This window comes from Eriocheir sinensis, chromosome 59 (assembly GCF_024679095.1).
Source record: "Eriocheir sinensis breed Jianghai 21 chromosome 59, ASM2467909v1, whole genome shotgun sequence".
Taxonomy (NCBI): domain Eukaryota; kingdom Metazoa; phylum Arthropoda; class Malacostraca; order Decapoda; family Varunidae; genus Eriocheir; species Eriocheir sinensis.
Window position 1 is genome coordinate 1,519,475 of NC_066567.1, and position 20,000 is coordinate 1,539,474.

At 42.9% G+C, this 20,000-nt stretch overlaps 1 protein-coding gene and 1 long non-coding RNA gene across 35 annotated transcripts; one reads left to right on the forward strand and one right to left on the reverse strand.

The window, feature by feature from the left end:
• Positions 1–1,616: 1,616 nt before the first annotated feature.
• Positions 1,617–14,057, forward strand: LOC126985322 (E3 ubiquitin-protein ligase TRIM23-like). 33 transcript variants are annotated; one of them, XR_007738516.1, is made up of 14 exons: positions 1,617–1,748; positions 3,106–3,265; positions 4,005–4,123; positions 4,545–4,686; positions 5,300–5,433; positions 5,973–6,081; positions 7,074–7,306; positions 8,630–8,803; positions 9,456–9,623; positions 9,724–9,921; positions 10,463–11,034; positions 11,180–11,624; positions 12,097–12,376; positions 12,522–12,618. XR_007738516.1 is itself a non-coding variant. In XM_050840078.1 (12 exons), exons 1-11 carry the CDS (start codon positions 1,659–1,661, stop codon positions 10,643–10,645), a joined length of 1,710 nt encoding a protein of 569 aa, XP_050696035.1. In that variant the 5' UTR covers positions 1,617–1,658; the 3' UTR covers positions 10,646–10,692; positions 13,914–14,057. The 33 variants fall into 33 exon arrangements, 1 of the variants encoding a protein (XP_050696035.1); XR_007738522.1 differs by having other exon boundaries at positions 12,097–12,231; positions 12,377–12,618; XR_007738526.1 differs by having other exon boundaries at positions 12,097–12,231.
• LOC126985323 (uncharacterized) lies at positions 13,471–14,325 on the reverse strand. Of its 2 annotated transcripts, none has more exons than XR_007738538.1 (2): positions 14,178–14,325; positions 13,471–13,983 (listed from the first exon to the last, which is right to left on the reverse strand). It is a non-coding gene; the product is annotated as an uncharacterized LOC126985323 (long non-coding RNA). The 2 variants fall into 2 exon arrangements; XR_007738537.1 differs by having other exon boundaries at positions 13,471–14,080; positions 14,178–14,324.
• Between the last annotated feature and the right edge of the window lie 5,675 nt (positions 14,326–20,000).

Consider the following 20,000-nt stretch of genomic DNA (forward strand, 5'->3'; position numbering starts at 1 on the left):
ATCCACCAGCACCCACCCACACCCACCCATGCTCTAAGTCTTCATCCACCCTCACCCGGAAGTACAAATTCACTCATTAATACACATCCACTCTTTCACCCACCCATGTTCTCTATATCCACCGTCACCCAGAACCACAAATTCATCCATTTTGTCTTTTTTCATCATTCATTTTGTTCCTTTTATTTCGTCTCTTCATCTTAACTGTTTTTATTCTATATTTTGTGTTCTTCATCCGCTTTTTCAGTTTTTCATTCTCCATTATTCACTCCATCATTTATGCACACTCACTCTTTCACCCACCTATGCCCCCACCCACACCCACGTACACTCACCCACCCACACGTACCCGTCCTCGCCCGGCACCGTTCACCCCGGGAAGTACCGCTCAGCTCCACTTTCCCAGGGAGTGAAAACGAAAAAAACAGGGACTTTTCTGTTGCCTTTCTGAAGAGGAACCGGGGATTTCCTTTGTTTAGGGTCAATATAATTCTGGGTGGAATACTGAGGCTCTTGTCATTCTTAAGCTATTACTGTTTACCGTTTACCGTGGATGAGGTTTCAGGCCCCGCCCCACTGTCAGGCAGCTCTCGGCATGCAGGGGCAATCAGCAATTATGTTAGCCTCAATAATAATCCTCGATATGCAGTTATTCACAACGTAGCAGTGAGTGAGTGAGTCTTAATTGCTTTCATGGGTAGCCTACTGATGTCCTTTTAATAAACACGCCATCATTAAAGTCAACCAGAGATGTCATTTATGCAAAATCTCGAATCCGCACGCAGCTCCCTCGACCTTGTTCTTTCTGGCTACAATTAAAGGTTCATTAGCGAGAAAAGACCCCCCCATCCCCCCTGGCTCCACACAGCAGGCCCGTCATTTTGGTACATTTTTGGAGGGGTCTGGAGGGCATCACGCGGGGTCACGCTCGAGGTGGGGAGATCGGGGTCGAGCGAGGCAATTATATAAGCATTTCTTTTTTTCTTTTTTTTTGACCTGTGACGATTTTTGTATCGCTTCTTAGGTCCTCCTCCTCCTCCTCTCTGCCCTTTCTTCTTATCCACACACTTTCCTTTTCAATAGTACGTAACTTTCCAATTTTCTGTTTGTTGCTGAAATCACTCTCATGCACAGGTGGGGGAAACTTTTGAAAATTAGCACTGTGGGGAAGAGATAGATAGATAGATAGATATTAAGAGAGAGAGAGAGAGAGAGAGAGAGAGAGAGAGAGAGAGAGAGAGAGAGAGAGAGAGAGAGAGAGAGAGAGAGAGAGAGAGAGAGAGACTTATCATAGCAATTAAGGATTGGCATAGGAAGAATATTTTACATCAAGTGCTACACAACATTAAAATTATGGTAATAGAGAACTCTTGGAGGTTAGAAAAATTAAAGTCATACGTCTTTGTAATCTTTTAATACCAAGTTGAGGAATTATAAAAACTACCACGAGTAAGTTAAGGGTATATTTCCCAGAACGGCCGAGCGTCTTCATTCAGGGACCACATACCCTTATAGAGACTTAAGGAATATGATGCCAGGGGTAAAAAAAACGCCATATATATCGCAAGATGACGCACATTGAAGTTACGGAATAGTGAGCCGATACAAAGACAGCCATCATCGTCATCATCAGGACAACATTAGGCAGATAAAACAAGATGGCAGCGGAGGCCTTGATCTCAGCTAAGTCTCAATCCTTCCACACCTTTAACACGCCTCAGATCACCGCCAGCAAGTGTGGAAATAACGTGAGAGACTTAAATAGCCTTCTGGAGCTCTTATATATACCCACAACCTTTTATTTCCATGTATTTGTGACCTTTTCGACCTTCCTTGGGTATTACGTTTTTGTTTAATTCGTGTTTATATTACGATTATGAGTCTGGCAAATTCCGTGAGGGACTTAATTAACCTTCAGAAGCCTTTACACTTATCTAGAACCTTTTATTTTAGTGTATATGTGTCCCTTTCTCCCTCTCTTGGATATTGCTTTTTTTATTTAATTCATGTTTTTTACGATTATGAGTTTGGCAATTATATGAGGGAGATAATTAAGCTTCTGAAGTGTTTATATTTATCTAGAACCTTTTATTTATGTGTATATGTGTCCCTTTCTCCCTCTCTTGGATATTGCTTTTTTTTATTTAATTCATGTTTTTTACGATTATGAGTCTGGCAATTATATGAGGGAGATAATTAACCTTCTGAAGTGTTTATATTTATCTAGAACCTTTTGTTTATGTGTATATGTGACCCTTTCTCCCTCTCTTGGATATTGCTTTTTTTTATTTAATTCATGTTTTTACGATTATGAGTCTGGCAATAACATGAGGGAGATAATTAACCTTCTGAAGTGTTTATATTTATCTAGAACCTTTTGTTTATGTGTATATGTGTCCCTTTCTCCCTCTCTTGGATATTGCTTTTTTTTATTTAATTCATGTTTTTACGATTATGAGTCTGACAATTACATGAGGGAGATAATTAACCTTCTGAAGTGTTTATATTTATCTAGAACCTTTTATTTATGTGTATATGTGTCCCTTTCTCCCTCTCTTGGATATTGCTTTTTTATTTAATTCATGTTTTTACGATTATGAGTCTGGCAATAACATGAGGGACTTAAATAAATCTTCTGAAGTGTTTATATTTATCTAGAACCTTTTATTTCAGTGTATATATGTATCCCTTTCCCTCTCTCCTGGTTATCACGTTCTTCAGTATTTCCTATTATGCCATTATAAGTATTTTGTGTGTGGAAATAACGTGAGAGACTTGAATAATGCTTTGAAGTCTTTATATCTATCTAGAACCTTTTATTTATGTTCCTTCTATGTATTAAATTATGTTTCTTCCTCCCTTCATTCCTTCCTCTCTTTTCTACTTTCATTTCTTCCTCCTTTCTCCCTTCCTCCTGTCCACCCCTCCCTTCTTTATCTAATCTGTTCCTTCTAACTTTTTTTTTTATAGCAAAGGAGATGGCTCAAGGGCAACAAAATGAGTGCAGAGAAACAAAAAAGAGTATTATTAGTAAGAGTTAAGTAATTATAAAAGTTAACCACTATCCTTAACCCTCATTGTAAGTTCGTACGTATGTGTCCGCAGCTGGAATGTCGGGTGTGCGAGGACGGGTTCAGCCTGGGCGGGGACAAGGTGCCGCGCCTCCTCTTCTGCGGCCACACCCTATGCCACGCCTGTCTCCTGCGGCTCCCCACGCACGATAACAATATACACTGCCCCTTCGACCGACAGCCCACACCAATAAGTAAGTGATTTTGCTTTACTGTAATGGAGGGAAATCAAGGGTGACAAATGTAGAAAAAAAGCTCTTGAATAATAATAATAGTTGATATTAGCTAATGTGTGTGTTACTTTGATCTGTTAACTGTCAGAGAGAGGCAAAGGGTGGAGAGTTAAAGAGACAGAAAGGTATGGCTGGTTAGGTTAGGTAAGGAAGATTAAGGTAAGGGTGGAGAGTAAGGGAGATAGGGAGATTAAGGTCATCTGAGGAAGGGAGAAGAGGTGAGTGAGTGGCTTGTTCTTGACCTTTCTGTGTCTTCCCGTATGTTAGGTTAAGTAAGGTAAGGTTAGGTTAGGCAAGGTTAGGTTAGGTTAAGTAAGGTAAGGTTAGGTTATGTAAGGTAAGGTTAGGTTAGGTAAGGTAAGGTTAAGTAAGGTAAGGTTAGGTTAGGTTAGGCAAGGTTAGGTTAGGTTAAGTAAGGTAAGGTTAGGTTATGTAAGGTAAGGTTAGGTTAGGTAAGGTAAGGTTAAGTAAGGTAAGGTTAGGTTAGGCAAGGTTAGGTTAGGTTAAGTATGGTAAGGTTAGGTTAGGTTAGGTTAGGTAAGGTAAGGTAAGGTTAGGTTAGGTAAGGTTTGATAAGGCAAGGTAATTTTAGGTTAGGTTAGGTAAGGGTGGAGAGTAAAAGAGACTATAAGGTCATCTGAGTAAGGGAGAACAGGTCAGTGAGTGGCTTGCTAGACCTCCTCTCTGCGTCCTCCCGTAGGTGCATCAGGTGTGTGGGGGCTGAAGAAGAATTTTGCGCTGCTGGAACTTCTGGAGCGACTGTCTCTGTCCCGGTCTAATGCGGCGCTGCTCCCGGAGGTCCTGGTCAAGCAGAGGGAGGTGGGTGACAGGCGGACTGCTCAGTAGCCCAGTAGCAGCGACGAGACAAATTTGTGGTTTTACCGTGTACCAGCGACGGGACAAATTTTTGCCATGATATAAACCCCCAAAAAATAGATGATGCACAAACTGATCACAAATGCGTTGATGTGTATTATAAAATGGCTTGCGTGAGTGATGATTTTTTCTCATTAATTTGCTGAGAGGGGCCTTTAACGAACATGATCCCTGCAGCTACTGGGTTAACACACACACACACACACACACACACACACTTCTCCTGTCTCTCTTTTTGTTCTCCTTCTTCTCCTCACTGTCTCCTCTTCACTACCTCCTCCTCCTCTTCCTCCTCTTCTTTCTCTTCCTCCTCCTCCATGGATGAGCAGAGGCCTCGATAACCGACCTTCCTTCTTCGTCACAGCTCGGCATTTCCTGTGACGAGGATGAGGAGCATTTGGCTGTCCTGTATTGCACCGTCTGCGCCTCACACCTCTGCCTGGAGTGTTCCGAGCGCACCCACGCCACACGCACCCTTCACAAGCACAAGCGCATCCCCCTATCTGGTGAGTTGATTCTTCTTCTTCTTCTTCTGTCCCTCCTAGTTTTTGAAATATTTTTTCTTATTTTTATGATTTTTCTTCCTGTTTTTTTTTATTTTTATCTTTTCTTTCTTTTTTCTCCTCCTCTTCCTCTTCTTCCTTCTTCTTCCTCTTCTATTTTTTTCTGATTTTCTTTTGTTTATTCTTGTTTTCTTCATGTTTTTTTTGTTTTTTCTCCTCCTCCTCCTTCTCCTTCTTCTTCTTCTTTTCTCATATATTTATTTTTATTTTCTTATGTTTATTTTTGTTTTTCTTTCTTTTCTTAATCTTTTCTTCCTTTTCCTCCTCCTCCTCCTCCTGTCTCCTTTTCCCTCCCTACTTCCTCCTTCTCTTCTTCATATTCTTCTTCCTCTTCCTTTTCCTCTTCTTCTTCTTCCTCTTATTTTCTTTATCTATCTATCTATCTATCCATTTCTTTACTTCTTTCTCTCTATACCTACCTTTAATCTCCTTTATCTCACCCCTGTCTATCTATTCAAACATCTAACTATCTATCTATCTTAATAACACAGGGATACAACCACCTATCTATCTATCTATCTATCTATCTCATTTACGCCTCTTCCCCCCCTTACAGAGAAGCCGAGGGAGAAGCCGCGATGTGCTGACCATTCCTTTCACCCGGTGGAGTTCGTGTGTCTGGAAGAGGGGTGTCAGGCGGCTCCCCTCATGTGCTTCATCTGTAAGGACTATAAGCACACCAAACACAAGGTAGGCGCTCCTGTTTGTGTGTGTGTTTGTTGTATGGAAAGTCTCATTAATAAGGAAGCATATATGAAATTTCTGAGTCAAGACCTATAGTAACTGTTTGGGGTTTTGTTAGGTTGAGTTTAGGGGGTTAGATTAGATTAGGTTATGATAGGGTGTTAGGTTAGATTAGCTAGGTTAGGTTAAGTGTGTGTGTGGGAGGGGGGCGAGAGTGTGTGTGTGAGGGGTGCAAGAGTGTGTGTGTGTGTGTTTGAGGGGGGCAGAAATATGTGTAAACTAATTCTTGAGAGTGTGTGTGTGTGTGTGTGCGTGTTTGAGGGGGGCGAGAGTATATGTAAACTATAGTTCTTGAGAGTGTGTGTGTGTGTGTGTGTGTGTGCGCGCGCGTTTGAGGGGGCAAAAGTATATGCAAACTAATTCTTGAACCTTACACACACAATATTCTTCTCTTGTTTTCATTTTTGTTGATTTGGGAAAAGAAACACATGAGATCTAACCTTCTTCTTCCTCTCCCTCCTCCTCCTCCTCCTCCTCCACCTCAGCACATGTTACTAGAGCAGGAAGCTGAGAGGATACGAGCCACCATTAGCACAGCACTTCAGCACATCAAGAGAGTGGCCCAGGAGCTGACTGACTCGGCACATAAACTGGGTGAGTGGAGACGCGCACACACACACACACAGATGCACGCACACGCACACAGAGACAGACGCACATGGTTATATATGTAGTGTCTATGGCCTTTCAATTCACTCTTTTTGTCTGGTAATTTTTGTCTCCCTTCTCTCTCCTTCTCTTCCTTTCCTTCATCCCTTCTTTCCTTCCTTTCTTCCTCCTCTCTTCCTAACTCTTTTTGTCTGGTAGTTTTTCTCTCCCTTCTCTCTCCTTCTCTTCCTTTCCTTCATCCCTTTTTTCCTTCCTTCCTTCCCTCCTGTGTTTCCTTCCTTTTCCTTCCTTCCTCCTCTCTTCCTAACTCCTTTTGTCTGGTAATTTTTCTCTCCCTTCTCTCTCTTTCCCTTCCTTTCCTTCCTTCCTTCCCTATTGTGTTTCCTTCCTTTTCCTTTGTTCCTTCTCTCTTCCTCTCTCCCTTACCTCCTTCTCCTATCTTCTCTATTCATTCTTGCCAAACCTATTTTAACCCAACCCAAATTTCCCTAACCAAACCAAACCTTTCCTTTCCTAACCAAACCTAATCAAACCTAACCTAACCTAACCTAACCTAACCAAACCTAGCCAAACCAAACCTTTCCTAACCAAACCTAACCTAATCAAACCTAACCTAACCAAACCTAGCCAAACCAAACCTTTCCTAACCAAACCTTCCCTAACCAAACTTTCCCTAACCAAACCTAACCTAACCTAACCAAACCTAACCAAACCTAACCTAACCAAACCTTCCCTTACCAAATCTTCTCTAACCAAACCTTCCCTAACCAAACCAAACCAAACCTTCCCTAACCAAACCAAACCTAACCTTTCCAAACCAAGCCTTCCCTAACCAAACCTAACCTAACCAAACCTTTCCTAACCAAACCTAACCTAACCAAACCTAACAAAACCTACTCTAACTTAACCTAACCAAACCAAACCTAACCTAACCTAACCAAGCCTATTGTAACCCACCCTTACCTCACCCACTCCAGAGGTCGTGGCAAGGAAACTGGAGGGCGGGCGAGCTGGCGACACCCCTTCAGAGGCGGACGAGGAGGGCACAGTGGAGGAGGCGAGGGTGCGTGTGAGGCAGTACTTTGCGCAGCTCCGGGAACAGCTGAGTCGCCAGGAGAGTCAGGCAAAAAAAGCGCTCGAGGCTCATGTCAGGGAACGGCTTTGCTCCATAAGACAGCAGCAGGAGGATCTGGCAACACTGCTCTCACAGGTGTGTTGGGAAGGCAGTCTGTGGTGCTGATATATCTGGTAACACTGCTTTTTGGGGTTTTGTTAGGTTGGATAAGGTTAGCCAGCACCTCATGGCATAAATCAACAGAGAATGACCTCACTTGTTTGTATAGAAAGTTTCATTAGTAAGGAACCATATTTCTAAGCCAAGACCTATAGTAACTGTTTGGGGTTTTGTTAAGTTAAGTTTAGGGTATCTTCAAACACATGATAGCCAGCACCTTATGGTATAAATCAACTAAAGAATGACCTCACTTGATTGTATAGAAAGTCTCATTAGTAAGGAAGCATATTTCTAAGTCAAGACCTATAGTAACTGTTTGGGGTTTTGTTAGGTTATGTTAGGTTAAGTTTAGGGTATCTTCAAACACATGATAGCCAGCACCTTATGGTATAAATCAACAAAGAATGACCTCGCTTTGTTGTATAGAAAGTCTCAATAGTAAGGAAGCATATTTCTAAGCCAAGACCAATAGTAACTGTTTGGGGTTTTGTTAAGTTAAGTTTAGGGTATCTTCAAACACATGATAGCCAGCACCTTACGGTATAAATCAACAAAGAATGACCTCACTGTTGTATAGAAAGTCTCATTAGTAAGGAAGCATATTTCTAAGCCAAGACCTATAGTAACTGTTTGGGGTTTTGTTAGGTTAAGTTTAGGGTATCTTCAAACACATGATAGCCAGCACCTTATGGTATAAATCAACAAAGAATGACCTCACTTTGTTGTATAGAAAGTCTCATTAGTAAGGAAGCATATTTCTAAGCCAAGACCTATAGTAGCTGTTTGGGGTTTTGTTAGGTTAGGTTAGGTTAAGTTTAGGGGCTTAGGTAAAGTTAGGTTACAACAGGGTATTACGTTAGATTAGTTAGGTTAGGTTAAGTTTAGGGTGTTAGGTTAGGTTAGGTTAAGTTTAGGGTATTAGGTTAGGTTAGGTTAAGTTTAGGGTATTAGGTTAGGTTAGGTTAAGTTTAGGGTATTAGGTTAGGTTAGGTTATGACAGGGTATTATGTTAGGTTAGTTAGGTTAGGTTATATTAAGATTAGGGGCTTAGATTAGGTTAGGTTAAGTTTAGGGTATTAGGTTAGGTTAGGTTAAGTTTAGGGTATTAGGTTAGGTTAGGTTATGACAGGGTATTATGTCAGGTTAGTTAGGTTAGGTTATATTAAGATTAGGGGCTTAGATTAGGTTAGGTTAAGTTTAGGCTATTAGGTTAGGTTACAACAAGGTATTAGGTTAGATTAAGTATACCAACCACCACCACTACCACCATCATCACCACTGCGCCACCACCCCAAACAGATGGTGGCGGTTGTGGTTGACGGGGAGCGGGCGGTGCAGCACGATGATGGGCGGCTCATCATGGCCTTCAGGGACCTCTCGGCGCGCATGGCCCACGTCACCTCACAGGAGCAGCAACTGGCCCAGCTCCTCGCCCTCACACCTGACCCAGCCATTCCCATCACTTTTACTAAGGTACTGACTCCTCTACTCTCTCCTCCTTTCCTTCCCTCAGTTATACACTCTATTGTATTTATCTATATCGCTTTTCTTCTCCACTCCTTCGTTCCCTCAGTTATGCACTCTATTCTAATTATCTATATCTCTAACCTAACCTAACCTTACCCAACCAAACCTATCCTAACCTAACTAAACCAAACCTATCCTAACTTTACCTAACCTAACCAAACTAGACCTCCTATCTTACCTAACCTACCTCAACCAAACCTATCCTAATCTATCCTAACACTACCTAACCTAACCTAACTAAACCTATCCTAACCTAACTTAACCTAACCAAACTAGACCTATCCTATCCTAACCTTACCTAACCTAACCAAACTTATCCTAACGTAACCAAACCTATCCTAACCTAACTAAACCTCTCCTAACCTAACCTATCCTAACCTTACCTAACTAAACATAACCTATCCTAACTAAACCTATCCTAACCTAACTTAACCAAACAAGACCTATCCTAACCTTACCCTACCTAACCAAACTAGACCTATCCTAACCTAACTTAACCTAACCTCTCCCTACACCAAGCTAACAATCACCAAACATCACATCATTGAAAAAACCGACAACAATCACCAATATATAAACGCCGAAACTCCCTCGGCAGGACAACCGCATCCACATCGGGGCGCGGATTGAGATGCGCGTGGTGACCCTGGGGCTGGACGGGGCGGGGAAGACCTCCATCCTGTTCAAGCTCAAGCAGGATGAGTTTGTGTCCACCATTCCGACCATCGGCTTCAACGTCGAGACCATTGAATATAAGAACTTCAAGGTGTGTGTGTGTGTGTGTGTGTGTGTGTGTGTGTGTGTGTGTATTCCCTACTCTCTCTGACTAACTACTACTACTTCTACAACTCCCCCCCTTTCCGCAGTTCACCGTGTGGGATGTTGGCGGCCAGCTCAAGCTCCGGCCCCTCTGGAGACACTACTACTTCAACACCCAGGCCGTGATCTTCGTCGTGGACGCGACGGATGTGGAGCGACTTCCCGAGGCCCAGACGGAGTTGACGAAGTTGATGACGGAGAGGGAGCTGAAGGACGCCTCGCTGCTTATCTTCGCCAACAAGGAGGTGAGGAGGAGGAGGAAGAAGGGTAGTTGGGTGGGTCGTTTCAGCATCAACTTATCAACAGACTTACAAGGAGGTCAGTGAGGAAGAGAAGGAGGAGGGGGAGGTTTAGTTGTGTGGGTCATATCAAAAGGGCCATTCATCTCTATACTGTCCAAATTCCCTATGCAAGAGTTAACCAGCACCTTCATTCTTTCATCCTTTTTGGTGCTTATATATGCTAACAAGAGAGGTGAGGAGGAGGTTTAGTTGTGTGGGTCATATCAAAAGGGCCATTCATCTCTATGCTGTCCAAATTCCCTATGCAAGAGTTAACCAGCACCTTCATTCTTTCATCCTTTTTGGTGCTTATATATGTTAACAGGGAGGTGTACTTGTGTGGGTCATGTCAACAGGGCCATTCATCTATACTGTCCAAATTCCCTATGCAAGAGTTAAATGAATGAATTAATTTAGACTGAGACCCCAATCAAGCACTTCCATCATTATCGTTTCCAGCTTCGTTATCAAGAATATACCACTTATCTTTTCCCTCCACCCCCAGAACTGTGAACACGCGCTGGACATGCCCACCCTCACCGACAGCCTAGGCCTACACAAGCTCTGCCTGGGACGCTCCTGGCACATCCAACCCTGCGATGCCCAGTCTGGTACGGGCCTACACCAAGGGCTGGACTGGCTGGCGAGGCAACTAGTACCTTCGGAAGTCCTCAACTCGGCTGGCTGAGCACCCCGCGATGCCTACGTAGTGTTGGTTGACCCGGTTGAGTTTGGGTGAGACAGGAGGCAGCTCAAGGGAAAGACAGGAGTGATACTGGTAATACTTATCTGGTAATACTGGAAAAGGGTGTGGAAGGGAATCAGGTCCTGTTTAGTCAACTTAAAGAAGGATCAAGTAGGCTGTTTGTCATCTTTTTCTTGTGTTTTGATAGGAAAGAAAGGAGTTTGAGGTTGAAAAAGATAGGAAACAGAGGGTAATACTGGTTATACTTAGCTGGTAATACTGGAAAAGGGTGTAGAAGGGAATCAGGTCCTGTTTAGTCAACTTAAAGAAGGATCAAGTAGGCTGTTTGTCATCTTTTTCTTGTGTTTTGATAGGAAAGGAAGGAGTTTGAGGTTAAAAAAGGTCAGAAACACAGCTGCTAATACTGGAACGGGGTGTGAAAGGGAATTGGATCTTGTATCGTTAACTTAAAGAAGGATTGAGTAGACGGTTTCTCACTTTTTTCTTGTGTTTTGATAGGAAAGGAAGGAGTTTGAGGTTAAAAAAGGTCAGAAACACAGCTGGCAATACTGGAAAAGGGCGTGAAAGAGAATTGGATCTTGTATTGTTAACTTAAAGAAGGATTGAGTAGACGGTTTCCCATTTTTTTCTTGTGTTTTGATAGGAAGGGAAGGAGTTTGAGGTTAAAAAAGGTCAGAAACACAGCTGCTAATATTGGAACAGGGTGTGAAAGGGAATTGGATCTTGTATTGTTAACTTAAAGAAGGATTGAGTAGACGATTTCCCATTTTTTTCTTGTGTTTTGATAGGAAGGGAAGGAGTTTGAGGTTGAAAAAGGTCAGAAACACAGCTGGCAATACTGGAAAAGGGTGTGAAAGGGAATCGGATCTTGTATTGTTAACTTAAAGAAGGATTGAGTAGACGGTTTCTCACCTTTTTCTTGTGTTTTGATAGGAAAGGAAGGAGTTTGAGGTTAAAAAAGGTCAGAAACACAGCTGGCAATACTGGAAAAGGGCGTGAAAGGGAATTGGATCTTGTATTGTTAACTTAACCCATAAGCGTCGGGCTAGAGGGCTATTGTTGTCCTCGCACCGCGCGGGCGGTGCTGATAGATTTTGTAAAATAGGTGTCTTTCATCAATGCCCCGTGTGGCAATTTCAAACGAAAACATAATAATTTATATTGTTTTTTCATCGCCAATCCTTCCTCTCCACGATTAAATAAATTTGAGGTGTCTACGTCGCAGCACGGCATAGATATGATGTTGGGAAGAGGTGCTATTTTTGGCCAAGCCGTGCGCGTCGGATGGCGGGAACTCCCGCCACCCGACGCTTTCCGCCCGAGCGGGAATTCCCGTCACCCGACGCACACGGGTTAAAGAAGGATTGAGTAGACGATTTTCCATTTTTTTCTTGTGTTTTGATAGGAAAGGAAGGAGTTTGAGGTTAAGAAAGGTCAGAAACACAGCTGGCAATACTGGAAAAGGGTGTGAAAGGGAATCGGATCTTGTATTGTTAACTTAAAGAAGGATTGAGTAGACGGTTTCTCCCTTTTTTCTTGTGTTTTGATAGGAAAGGAAGGAGTTTGAGGTTAAAAAAGGTCAGAAACACAGCTGGCAATACTGGAACAGGGTGTGAAAGGGAATCGGATCTTGTATTGTTAACTTAAAGAAGGATTGAGTAGACGATTTCCCATTTTTTTCTTGTGTTTTGATAGGAGAGGAAGGAGTTTGAGGTTAAAAAAGGTCAGAAACGCAGCTTCTAATACTGGAACAGGGTGTGAAAGGGAATCGGATCTTGTATTGTTAACTTAAAGAAGGATTGAGTAGACGATTTCCCATTTTTTTCTTGTGTTTTGATAGGAAAGGAAGGAGTTTGAGGTTAAAAAAGGTCAGAAACACAGCTGGTAATATTGGAACAGGGTGTGAAAGGGAATTGGATCTTGTATTGTTAACTTAAAGAAGGATTGAGTAGACGCTTTCTCATTTTTTTCTTGTGTTTTGATAGGAAAGAAATCAACTCGATGCCAGAAAAGATCGAGGAGGGACAAGGAAGATCGAACTTGCTTAGACCTTTCCTTTTAAACTTAAGGGAAAGATCGAGAAGGGATTTAGCTACTCGGAGGATTGAACGTAATTCTAAATAGGATTGTTAGAAGTCAGTCATGTTACGTTAAGTGTTATCAAAGAAAGAACAGAGATAGAAATGGAGTGATTGAGTGTGTGTGTGTGTGTGTGTGTGTGTGTGTGTGTGTGTGTGTGTGTGTGGACCCGATGATACGTTTGTGTTGTCAAGAAAGAATTTTATTGCGTTTTAAGATAGTGAGATGGAGCTGAATCTTAGGTGTGTGTGTGTGTGTGTGTGTGTGTGTGTGTGTGTGTGTGTGTGTGTGTGGATGATGATTGGCTGTCTAACATTTAGGCGGTCATTATCGTTGCCATTACTGCTGCTGCTTACGATGCTGCTGTAACACACACACACACACACACACACACACACACACACAAACACACACACACATACTCGCTTCTTCCTGGTAGACTCGAGACCTCACCAACCGAAACCAAACACACACACACACACACACACACACAGCACATCGGCAGCCCACATCAAGCAGTGTTTTTCTTGGATATTTCAAGCGTATATATATTATTATTATTATTATTTTTTTTTTTCCGAATCTATGTCAGTCTTAGTTTAGTCGCTGCTCCCCTCGGTCGTCCGCCATCCCGCTCGTGTGGACTTGCCGTTCCGAGGGAGGGCGAGGGCTGGCTTAGGGTCAGGTCCACAGTCCAATGCGAAGGGTTAGTTACGCCCCTGAACTCATTTTCTTTATCTTTTTTTTATTTTATTTCTTTACGGTAATTTTTTTCATAACATCCAACCCCCCAAAAATATACCGTGGACCCGGCCCTTAAGTTAGACAGTCACCCGCTTACCCCATAGTGACCCAGGGCAGTGTTAGGGGCAGTGAGGTCAGTGGTATGTGTAAGTCAGTCCTGAGATGTCTTAGGAATATGCCCCTCAGTGAATTTTCAACCATTTTTCATCAGAATTCATCCATTTTACGTTAATATCCTCAATTCTCTGTGTCATAGGTGCGTCGGGGGTACAGATTATCCCTTCCGACTCCGCCGTTTACGATATATAATAATAACAATAATAATAATAGTAATAATAATAATTCCAGCAATTGTGTTATGTTCCGTTGCATCTACCGTCAGAGATCGGCTTGTGATATCTCGACTAATCTTCAGTTTTACTTTTAGCTTGTCGCTGCTTGTAAAAGAGGGATTGGATGGGCGAAACTGAAGCCATTGAATAGGAGAGTTTGACCACCTTCATCGCAAGCTCCACATTGCTACCGGAAGAGCTGTATGGTATTAAGGGATTGGATGGGTGAAACTGCAGCCATTGAGTAGGAGAGTTTGACCACCTTCATCGCAAGCTCCACATTGTTACCGAAAGAGCTATATGGTATTAAGGGATTGGATGGGCGAAACTGAAGCCATTGAATAGGAGAGTTTGACCACCTTCATCACAAGCTCCACATTGCTACCGAAAGAGCTGTATGGTATTAAGGGATTGGATGGGCGAAACTGAAGCCATTGAATAGGAGAGTTTGACCACCTTCATCACAAGCTCCACATTGCTACCGAAAGAGCTGTATGGTATTAAGGGATTGGATGGGCGAAACTGAAGCCATTGAATAGGAGAGTTTGACCACCTTCATCGCAAGCTCCACATTGCTACCGAAAGAGCTGTATGGTATTTATATTGAAGCTGTTGTGATACTGTTTTCTTATGTACGTGTGTGCTGGGTAATTCTCCGAGATCCTGACCATGGAAAGCAAGACAAAAAGAACTACAGTGAAAGTGGAGTGAAAAGAAAAGTGTACGCAGTAGTGGAAACTTAGAAAAGGGAGAGTCCGAGGAAGAAAAGAGCGGAAAAAACGCATCAGCTCAGGGTGAAGTGTCGGCTATAAGTGTGCACTGTGAAGTAATTAAGTGTTGTGAAGTATAGAAGTGTTGACGAGGACCTGTAAGAAGCGATATTATAAAAAGCGGAACAGTTCAAAAGAAGGCCACAAGACAAAGCTTCCTTATTCTCAACGATGCATTGAAGTGTGCCATCAAGACTTGTTCCAGCGCCTCGTGAACACCAATTCCCAGCCTGAACAAAGACCGCTGGAAGGACAACGCCTCACAGACACGCTCATATTAATAGCTCCATGGTGAGATGCCCAAAGCACCCCAAAGCACTGTCATATCAGCATCAAGGTGGGTACGCTCTCCTATTAACAGCCCTGTGAAACGTTGTGAGTGTTAGGTTATTCGGATATGTGATAGGATGAATGAGGATGAGTTAGTGAGACGAGTTTACCAGGATGAGAACAGAGGGATAGGGGAGGGAGAGGAAGCCGAAACAGGATAGCTAGAAGAGATAAGGGAAGGAGAGGGAGAGGTAGAAGGGAGGAGACCAGCTCAATGTTGCCAGACTGTTGTACTCAGCCGGTTGTATTTCCAGACTTCCTACCCCAAAACAGAACAGCTGGAAGGGATAGGGAAGGGAGAGGAAGCCAGGGCAGTGAATGAGAGATAGTTAGAAGGGATAGGAAGAGGTAGAAGGGAGGAGACCAGCTCAACATTGCCAGACTGTCGTACTCAGCCAATCATATTTCCCAACTTCCTACCCCAAAACAGAACAGCTGGAAGGGATAGGGAAGGGAGAGGAAGGCAGAACAGTAAATGAGGGTTAGCTAGAAGGGACAGGGGAAGAAGAGGGAGAGGTAGAAGGGAGGAGACCAGCTCAACATTGCCAGACTGTCATACTCAGCCAATCATATTTCCCAACTTCCTACCCCAAAACAGAACAGCTGGAAGGGATAGGGAAAGGAGAGGAAACCAGGGCAGTGAATGAGAGATAGTTAGAAGGGATAGGAAGAGGTAGAAGGGAGGAGACCAGCTCAACATTGCCAGACTGTCATACTCAGCCAATCATATTTCCCGACTTCCTACCCCAAAACAGAACAGCTGGAAGGGATAGGGAAAGGAGAGGAAGCCAGAGCAGTGAATGAGGGATAGCTAGAAGGGATAGGGGAAGGAGAGGGAGAGGTAGAAGGGAGGAGACCAGCTCAACATTGCCAGACTGTCATACTCAGCCAATCATATTTCCCGACTTCCTAACCCAAAGCTGTTTTCTGGGCCTCAACAACGAAACTCATTTATAGCTATCGTTAAAAGAGTTAGATCCTGATGTTTTTTGTCAATAGTTAGGCGTCGGAAACAGGTAAACACTATGCTCTGAGTACGATGACCTGGCAGTGGTGGACCAGCTGGGAGACCAAAGAAAACCTGGTGTGTGAAGGGAGACTCAAGAAGAATGACTACTAGGAGAGAGAGAGTGCATGATCGTCAAGGGTAAATATTGACGCTAAATAATCATAAGAGAGAGAGAGAGGGGGAAAAGGAGTATCAGAAGGAGGGAGATGCCATATAAAGGGATCAGTTATAGAGTCTACGAATACCAGAGAGAGTTGGTAGGCTAGTTCGCGACGCTTATACAGCCCGAAACATAGGTAGATTGCAATAGAGTAGACGGGTATTGGAGAGAGTTAGTAGGCAAGGAATTGAGTATGCAGAGAAGTTTGAGACACTTATACACTCTGAAATATAGATAGATCGCAATAGAGTCAATGGAAATAGGATAGAATTGGCAGATAAGGGATTGAGTGTGCAAGGAATAAGTTCATGGCATTTATACAAAGCTGGAAATATAGATGAATCGCAATAGAGTCAACGAAAATAGGAATTGAGCATGCAGAGAAGTTCGAGATGTTTATACTCTCTGAAATATAGATAGATCGCAATAGAGTCAACGCATATCAGATAGAGTTGGCAGATGAGGGATTGGGTGAGCGAGGAATCAGTTCGTTACGTTTATACACAGCTGGAAATATAGATGAATCGCAATAGAGTCAACGAAAATAGGAATTGAGTATGCAGAGAAGTTCAAGATGTTTATACTTTCTGAAATATAGATGAATCGCAATAGAGTTAACAAAAATGGGATAGAATTGGCTGATGAGGGATTGGGTGAGCGAGGAATCAGTTCGTTACGTTTATACACAGCTGGAAATATAGATGAATCGCAATAGAGTTAACGAAAATAGGAATTGAGTTGACAGATGAGGGATTGAGCGTTCAAGGAATAAGCTCGTTACGTTTATACAGAGTCGGAAATATAGATGAACCGATAGGGGAGTGTCCGAGGGTTAGCAACTGCCTCCTCCTTCTCTGTCCACTAGTCATATACTTGTACCCAACACACTATCGCAATAACTAGCCTATTATTTGTATGTCAGCATCACAACTTCGATAACTTACGTATATTCGTGTGTGTGTGTGTGTGTGTGAGGAAGGTATTCTCAAGCGCTTTCGGCTGTCATTACGACTTTCCCGAAGGCCACAAGGAGGGTAGTTGGGCTTCTGTGGGTGTTGTTTTGAGTTCATGGTGTGGAAGCCTTGTCAAACTATCACTAGGCTCATAACACTACCCATGGCAATACTAACACAACCTCCACGAAAGCCTTGTTAAACTACCACTAGGCTCATAACACTACCCATGGCAATACTAACACAACCTCCACCAAAGCCTTGTCAAACTATCACTAGGCTCATAACACTACCCATGGCAATACTAACACAACCTCCACCAAAGCCTTGTTAAACTACCACTAGGCTCATAACACTACCCATGGCAATACTAACACAACCTCCACCAAAGCCTTGTCAAACTATCATTAGGCTCATAACACTACCCATGGCAATACTAACACAACCTCCACCAAAGCCTTGTCAAACTACCACTAGGCTCATAACACTACCCATGGCAATACTAACTCAACCTCCACCAAAGCCTTGTCAAACTATCACTAGGCTCATAACACTACCCATGGCAATACTAACACAACCTCCACCAAAGCCTTGTCAAACTATCACTAGGCTCATAACACTACCCATGGCAATACTAACACAACCTCCACCAAAGCCTTGTTAAACTACCACTAGGCTCATAACACTACCCATGGCAATACTAACACAACAACCTCCATGAAAGCCTTGTTAAATGTTGATGTGATGGCCTCGAAAGCTTTGAGAATACTGTCCAGAAATCAATCAAATGTCACATGATGAATGGAAGGGACTTTGTAAACCATGTAAACTGGGTCTGTGCCAAGAGCTGAACTGTAAACGATTGGTCTTCAGTTTTAGTTTAAGTCAATAAGGTCCAATATGCTTTACAGTTCTGCTTTTCATGGGTATAGACAGGTTTGAGAGTCCCCCATTCTTCCTTATCCTAATAGACTACTCTGGCAGATGGAGAAGGAAGGGGTAGGAGGGAAAGAGGGTCATATTTTGAAACGACGCTTTTGTAGGAGTTTGGGTCATTTCCAGGGGTAACTTTATGACCCTGGATGTAGTTTGACCCTTCCTCTGTACCATGAACCCAAGCTCACACATATTTGACAGGGCTTTCGCAGGAGTTTGGGTCATTTTCAGAGGTAGTTTTATGACCCTGAATGTAGTTTGACCCTTACTCTGTACCATGAATCCAAGCTCACACATATTTGACAGGGCTTTCGCAGGAGTTCAGGTCATTTCCAGGGGTAGCTTTATGACCCTGGATGTAGTTTGATCCTTCCTCTGTACCATGAATCCAAGCTCACACATATTTGACAGGGCTTTTGCAGGAGTTCAGGTCATTTCCAGGGGTAGCTTTATGACCCTGGATGTAGTTTGACCCTTCCTCTGTACCATGAATCCAAGCTCACACATATTTGACAGGGCTTTTGCAGGAGTTTGGGTCATTTCCAGAGGTAACTTTATGACCCTGGATGTTGTTTGACCCTTCCTCTGTACCATGAACCCAAGCACACTCACATATTTGACAGGGCTTTCGCAGGAGTTCAGGTCATTTCCAGGGGTAGCTTTATGACCCTGGATGTAGTTTGATCCTTCCTCTGTACCATGAATCCAAGCTCACACATATTTGACAGGGCTTTCACAGGAGTTCAGGTCATTTCCAGGGGTAGCTTTATGACCCTGAATGTAGTGTGACCCTTCCTCTGTACCATGAATCCAAGCTCACACATATTTGACAGGGCTTTCATAGGAGTTCAGGTCATTTCCAGGGGTAGCCTTATGACCCTGGATGTAGTTTGACCCTTCCTCTTTACCGTGAACCCAAGGAAACTCATTAGGACCCGATTGACCTCGTTTTTGACCTTTGAAAATAGTTGACCAGAGGCTTTCAGAATATGGTTAATATTATAAGACACTTTCAATTCTCACATAATCTATTTCTGAGGGTCAAAGAAGGGGTCAGTCAGGTTCTAGTGAGTGTTTCTTTAGGTTCATGGTACAGAGGAAGGGTCAAAATACCACCAGGGTCATAAAACTACCCCTGGAAATGCCCAAAACTCCTACGAAAGCCTTGCCAAATACATGTGCTTGGGTTCATGGTACAGAGAAAGGGTCATAAAACTACCCCTGGAAATGCCCAAAACTCCTATGAAAGCCTTGCCAAATATGTGTCCTTGGGTTCATGGTACAGAGAAAGGGTCATAAAACTTCCCCTGGAAATGCCCAAAACTCCTATGAAAGCCTTGCCAAATATGTGTCCTTGGGTTCATGGTATAGAGGAAGGATCAAACTACCACCAGGGCCACAAAACTACCCCTGGAAATGACCCGAACTCCTACGAAAGCCTTGTCAAATATGTGAACTTGAGTGACAGAATGTTTTAATACGACCCGATGTCCCAGGCTGTCCCTTGCTCCCCTTCCTCTTCTTATGCCTCAGTTATGTGTTAATAGTGACGCACCAACCCACTGTTTCATCTACTGTTGTACCGGCGCCTTGTGAGGGCGGCCACGCTGAGGTTTTTGTCCTTTATTAAAAGTATCGATTGTATGAGATGGTTTTATTGTGGAGGGGAAGAGAGGGAGAGAAGGATGAAGGAAAGGGAGGAAGAAAGGAAGGTAGGGAGGAAAGGATAATGAAACTAGGAGAGAAAATACCTGAGAGAGAGAGAGAGAGTAAGAATGAAATAAAGAAAAATGAAATTGGGAGATAAATTACCAGAGAGAGAGAGAGAGAGAGAGGAAGGAAGGAAAGAAAGAAGAATGAAATAAAGGAAAATATATGAAATTGGGAGATAAATTACCTGAGAGAGAGAGAGAGAGAGAGAGAGAGGAAGGAAAGAAAAAAGAATGAAATAAAAGAAAATAAATGAAATTGGGAGAGAAATTACCTGAGAGAGAGAGAGAGAGAGAGAGATTTACATAGAAATT